The sequence below is a fragment of the Apaloderma vittatum genome, unplaced genomic scaffold (genome assembly GCF_000703405.1).
Source record: "Apaloderma vittatum isolate BGI_N311 unplaced genomic scaffold, ASM70340v1 scaffold14093, whole genome shotgun sequence".
NCBI lineage: Eukaryota > Metazoa > Chordata > Aves > Trogoniformes > Trogonidae > Apaloderma > Apaloderma vittatum.
The window spans coordinates 6,922-12,727 of NW_009707692.1; the positions used below are offsets into that span (position 1 = coordinate 6,922).

General features: G+C 47.8%; 1 protein-coding gene across 1 annotated transcript; it reads left to right on the forward strand.

The window, feature by feature from the left end:
- The first annotated feature begins 435 nt into the window (after positions 1-435).
- Positions 436-4,739, forward strand: LOC104271588 (olfactory receptor 52K2-like). The gene is given in 4 exon segments (XM_009866301.1): positions 436-483; positions 485-937; positions 4,440-4,608; positions 4,678-4,739. Coding segments are annotated over 4 exon segments (732 nt in total).
- Positions 4,740-5,806: the final 1,067 nt, after the last annotated feature.

A 5,806-nucleotide genomic window follows, 5' to 3' on the forward strand; every position in this document is an offset into this window, starting at 1 on the left:
TCAGTGAATGATTTGTAAATGAGTGCTGATCCAGAAGACATTGACCTCACCATGATTTAGTAACAAGAAAAACAGCAAATCAACTTTACCTATTATAAGGGAGTTGCAAAGAAAGTAGCACAATTTGGGTATGTTTTGCAAAGTTTAATGATTCTCTCTATTGTATTTTACTGAAAGGAGACTGGCATTCCCACTCAGCACAGTGTTCGCCGTAGCCCTCCTTGGGAACAGCACTCTCTCATACATGATGAAATGGAGCCATGTCTCAACACATCCATGTTGTTTTTTACCCCTCCATGCTGGCTGTCATTGACTTGGTGCTGTCGCTGACCACCATGTCTCAAATGCTGAGCAACTTCTGGCTCAATGCCCAGGAGATCACCTTCAGTGACTGTCTTGTGCAGGTGTTTTTTCTCCACAATCATGGAGTCAGCCATGGCTTTCAACAAGTATTTTGCCATCTGCAGCCCCTTCATCCACAACCTCCATCCTGACCATCTCCCTGGTAGTCAAGAATGGGTTGCTGGCTCTAGCCCGGGTAGCTGGGCTCATGTTGCCCCTGCTTTTTCTCTGTCTCCTGCCATACTGCTGCTCCCACACCATATCCCACCCCTACTGCAAACACATGGCAGCGGTGGAGGTGGCCCGTGCCAACACCAGGCTCAGTAACATCATTGCGGTTCTCTTCATTGTGGGCTTGGAGCTGTTGTTCATCGGGGACTTGTACCTCAGGATCCTGAGGACCTTGTTAGGCTCAGCATGGAAAGAGGACAGATTGAAGGTATTTAGGACCCGCCTCTCCCACATCCGAGTCATCCTGGTCTTCTACACCCCTGTAGTTCTCTCCTCAATCATCCATAGGTTTTGTTGCCATGTTGTATCTCACATGCACATCTTGATAGCTAACTTCTACCTCCCATTTTCCCCATGGTGTATGGTATCAAAACGAACTAGATCCATTGTGCTCATGGCATTTTTCTCTCAAGAGAATCTAAATTCTTGCACACCCCATCCACAGGAGTATGTATGGATATCCACACAAAAGCACACGCGCATTGCAGCCCATGGTAGGCCACAGGAATTGACCCTGGGCACGTAACTCTGATCCACTTAAAAAACTCCCACCACTTCTGCTGAATCTTTCCAGATTTAGGACTTGAGAACTGTGAGAGGATTGTACGTGTGTGCTGAAAATGGCAGCATTTCATCTCATCGCTGCTGCAACAAGCAGCAAAACCTCGCAGGCTGAGGAGAGAGCTAAACCCAGAGGTCAGGCTGTGTAGCTATGAGCTATCTCAGCTTTGACGTCACCGTGCTGATAGTGAGATGGAGGTAAATAACATTCTTATTTGAGCTCCACAGGCTGCGTTTCTTCTCTTTTTGTGTGCTAAGGAAGTGAGCTGGTAGCCTGCAGGTCCTCTCCAAAGAGCTATTGATCCTGGGAGACTATTTAACTGAAGCAGGTGGGGGAAAGAGGGGCCAAACTCTCTTGTCTTGTCAGGCAGGTGGGAGAGAAGTGAGGTTTGAGGTGCTGACCCTCACTGCCAGGAAAGGGATGAGAGAGATGTGTGATGCCCAGTGCTTGGGGACGTGGCGCTGGCACAAACCATCCCAGAGCCCCACACCTGCTCCCAGCCTCCGTTCATTTGCCCGCAGGAGGGTTGCTCACGTTTTCCAACATGAGGAAAGCTCATGTCATGAGGACAGCCTAGGCAAGGGTAAGGTTAGACCTTATTACCCCTTGACAACAAAGGCAGAGTCCTGTTTCCTTCCCTATTTGCACTAGGGGCTCAGGCAAGCAGCTCCCGGGATCACAGGGAAGAGCACAAACACCTGTGAACATTGATTTTTTACCTGTCTTTTTGGCTGTGATTGTCCTCTGTACGACTTAAATGAGATTTCTGTTGCCTGAGTTTATTGATGTGCTAGCCTGCTGTGGATCTGATTCATAGGTCAGTACTGCAAATACAGCACAAAAAAAGAAATAAATACTTCTGCTGAACTAATGTACCTACTTCCTTTATTTTCTCCAAGCCTTAGAATAAGAATTGTGTTTTGCTCTATAGCTGACATATTTATAAACCTGGACTACTGCAAAAAGAGATTCCTGTTCAGACTGATGAATTTCTGTGGCACAACAACAAAGTCAGACGTGTTTTACTAGCGTGTCTGTAGCTGTCGTACCCCTGGCCTGGCTTTTGCAATCACAGGGGAAAAATCCCCTCATCCAGCAAGCTCGTGTTGTATGTGGTGTCTCATCGTCCATGTGACTACGAGGGTCCTGGGGGCTTGTGGGGTCTCTGCTTGCTTTCCCCAAGCTGTCCTGGGCAGCTTCCCCTCAGTGAAGTGATGGCTGGCCGAGGTCAGGGTCAGAACACGATGGTTTCTCTCTGCCACCACTTTTTTCTCACTCATCTCCAATGCTCCACCATGGGCTGATGCAGAGGCTGCATTCCCTTTTGGGGTGTCCCTGCTGCAGTGTGGGTGCCCCATGGGCCGCAGTCCCTTGAGGATCTATCTGACCTGGCATGGGCTTATTCACGGGCTGCAGCCCATTCGAGGGTGAATCAGCTCTGGTGTGGGTGCTCCACAACCCACAGTCTCTTTGCTGGACGTGCTTCTACCGTAGTGGAGCAACCGCTGCTACTCTGACCTTGGAGTTCCCTTTGCTGTTTCTCACTCTTTTTGTTCACTCGCCTCTCGGTCTGACACTTTCTGCCCTTTCTTAGATATATTTTCACAAAGAGACCACAAACTCTCATCACTGGCTCAGCTTTGGTGCATGGACCCATCTGGAATGCTCTGTGTCCAGCACAGGGCAGCCCTAGCCCTTCTTCCTGGCCACCCCCGCAACCACCCAAACCCTGCCACCCACACCAGCACACCTCCCCATAAATATCTTGAGCTGCTATTTACAAATATTGTTTTGCTTTGTGCTGTGGGGATATCAAGTTAATTTGTTCCTAATTCAGGAAATGAAGCTCTTAATCAGATTTGCGTTGGAAATTTCAAATACCACAAAGTGGTATTTACCTGTTCCTTCTAAAAGTAATTTTCTAAATTATAGGCAGTGAATAAATGCAAGAAAAAGAAGACATAGTGGAAAATTCAGTATTAGATTAAAGTGCGTTTTACTGCCTGTCCCAGTGCCTTTCTGGGATGCACTGCAAGGAAAGCACAAGTCCCAGCTAAATGTTAAACTCCTGAAGGGCTCTGACTGCATCCATAAAGCCATCAACCTGCCAAGCTTTTACTACTAGTGCTTGCTGCGCAGAGTATATTTGCTCTACAATTTCCAGTCATATTTTATTGTTATTTGTACTGTGATAGTGACTGAGAGCCTGCCAAGGGCATAGAGGAGCACATTGCCCATCCCCAAAGCTAAGCCAAGAGAAGTCAAGAGGAGGGTGCAGTTCAGTCATCAAAAAATTAATTGAAATCAGGATCCTCTTTTTCTGTTTGGTCCTCACCCCACAGAAGATGGGGTACCAGGGTCTAAATGTTCCACACGGTGCTATGGACCAGTGAAGTCAGGTCCTGTCCAAAACTGTGCACGGTGCAAAGCCTCCCTTGAGGTGACTGAGACTCAATGGCCACTATTGATACAGTATTGGTACAGCCTGCAGGACCATTAGTGGGTTAGCAATACTCTAGGGGTTATTTATTATGTACCTTAGAAGCAACTGGGACAAGTCAGTCACCAGGGCCACGTTACATCCTGGTCCTGCCCTTTTCTGTCCCCCTCGTGACCTCTGTTTGGGACACAGAGTTGGGTGCTCAGTACTGTGCCCCAGAGGAATGTTGCTGATGTGGAGCCCAGACCCACCGTGCTGGGGTAAAGCCGTGGATGCAAGCCTGATTTTTAGGACTCACAGAGTTAAAAGGTGGAAGAAAGCGTGGGTGGGGTGAGAGGGGTACCCACGTATTCCTCACCCTGTGTTGCTGCACCCTGCAAGCTCACAGGCACAGCCTCATGACCATGGTCCAGGCTGGGAAGGAGCCAGCTCATGCTCTTGTCTGATCTCATTTTTTCAGAGCAAACTAGGGGTTATAGCAGTGTTTGGCAATAAAGCATAAGAGGTCTCAAAACAAAAATATTTTGAGGGGGTCTACTGAATAGAAATACAGATGCAATACAGCACTGGGGGAAACTGAGAAGGTTTGAGTTTTAACACTTTATTTAAACGACATGTATTTAAAGTCATTCAGCTCACTGTTGCAAGACAGTGATTAGGAACCAGCACGCACAGTAAAAACGTGCACATCAGTGGGGGGAAAGTAAGAGCCTCCATCTCTTTGTGCTTCCAACTGCGCAGCTGTGAGGGGACAGGAGAGATCGGAGGATTGAAGGCACCAGATGTGGTTTAGACAAATCAGAGCTACAGAACTGATTTAGTTGCCAAAAACCTGGAGACGCTGACATTCCTGCCTGTTGAAAGCGTAGAGTGGGGTCAGCTCGGCATGTGGAGACAAGAGTGGCCGGGACAGTGATGTGGGTTTCAGACTTGTATGGCAGAAGGCTACGGCTGGACACAAAGCTACTGAGGGCCATCAGCAGCAACATCGACACCACCATGAGCGACGGTGAGTGGGTGAAGAAGGCTGGAGGTAAGAAAGCACTGCAGCTGATTTCCCTGGGCTTAAACCGGAATGTGCCAAGCACAACATGTCCTGCAGACAGAATGATGGACAACATGGCCAGGAAAGAGCACATGGCCTTCAGTCCTCTTGTTGCATAAAAGACGGGGAGGCATTGCCAAGGCTTACAGTGAAACAGAGCGGAGGTGAGAAGTTTCCAAGATCGGGAAACCTGACAGGGAAAAATGCAGCCCTGGAACTGATGTTCTTGAACAAGCTCTGTGCAGATTTGCTGGAGCTCCTAAGCCTTGAAGTAAGGAACTCTATTTACCAAATATGCTATCACAATCAGCAACAAGATCTTAGAGACAAAGATGAGGCACAGAGAAGCATCAGTAAATCCTGTGTTGAGTTCCTGGCTTGGGCTCAGCCCTCCCTCACCGAGGTCGGTGGAAACATCTGCGCTGACTCCAGCAGCAAAGGAAAAAGGCCTCTGTAATTCAAATACCCAGCACAACCCTTGAGCAACTTGTGCTATTACCACTTGCAATGGTATTCACCGAGAGGTAACGCATCGTGCTGTGCACCGAGCAGTTACCGCTGCTCAGAACATCTGCCCTCCTGAAGGTCTCCTGGCAGGCACAGACACAGACACGGATACACAGAGCCTTGGGAGAAAGGAGGTGATGATAAGTGCTTTGTCCCATTGCAAGCAAACATGTTATCTTGCACAGAAGTCCCAGATGATAAGGATTGTAAATGTAATTCCAGGAGACTCTGAAGGTAAGGGCGAAAAATTGCCTCGCCAATCCGTAAGGATAAGGACCAGTGTGTACCACATCCATGGTGGGGAATCCATTGGAGGTTCTTCTGATTTGCACTCTTTTTTGGGGAACCTGCTGGAGATGTTTCTTATTTCCCTTGTTTTCTTGTATTCGACCTATCCATCTATCTAAATGCAATATACGCACATAAACAAATATCCATATATAAAGCATACCTGTGGATAAATCGGGGAGCTGCATGGAGGCATCCAGTGGTTTAAAGGCCCTGGCCTGGGTCTCTTCACCTTCCAGAACTCACGAGCTTCACAGATCAGGGTAAAATGGGGGAATTTTCTGAATACACATTTTCTGACAATTTTCTTTTTCCTACAGCTGGTGCCCCAAAACTGCCCTCACTCCCATTTTTGCACTGTACTTTTTTTTTCAAAGACAGGAAAACCTAT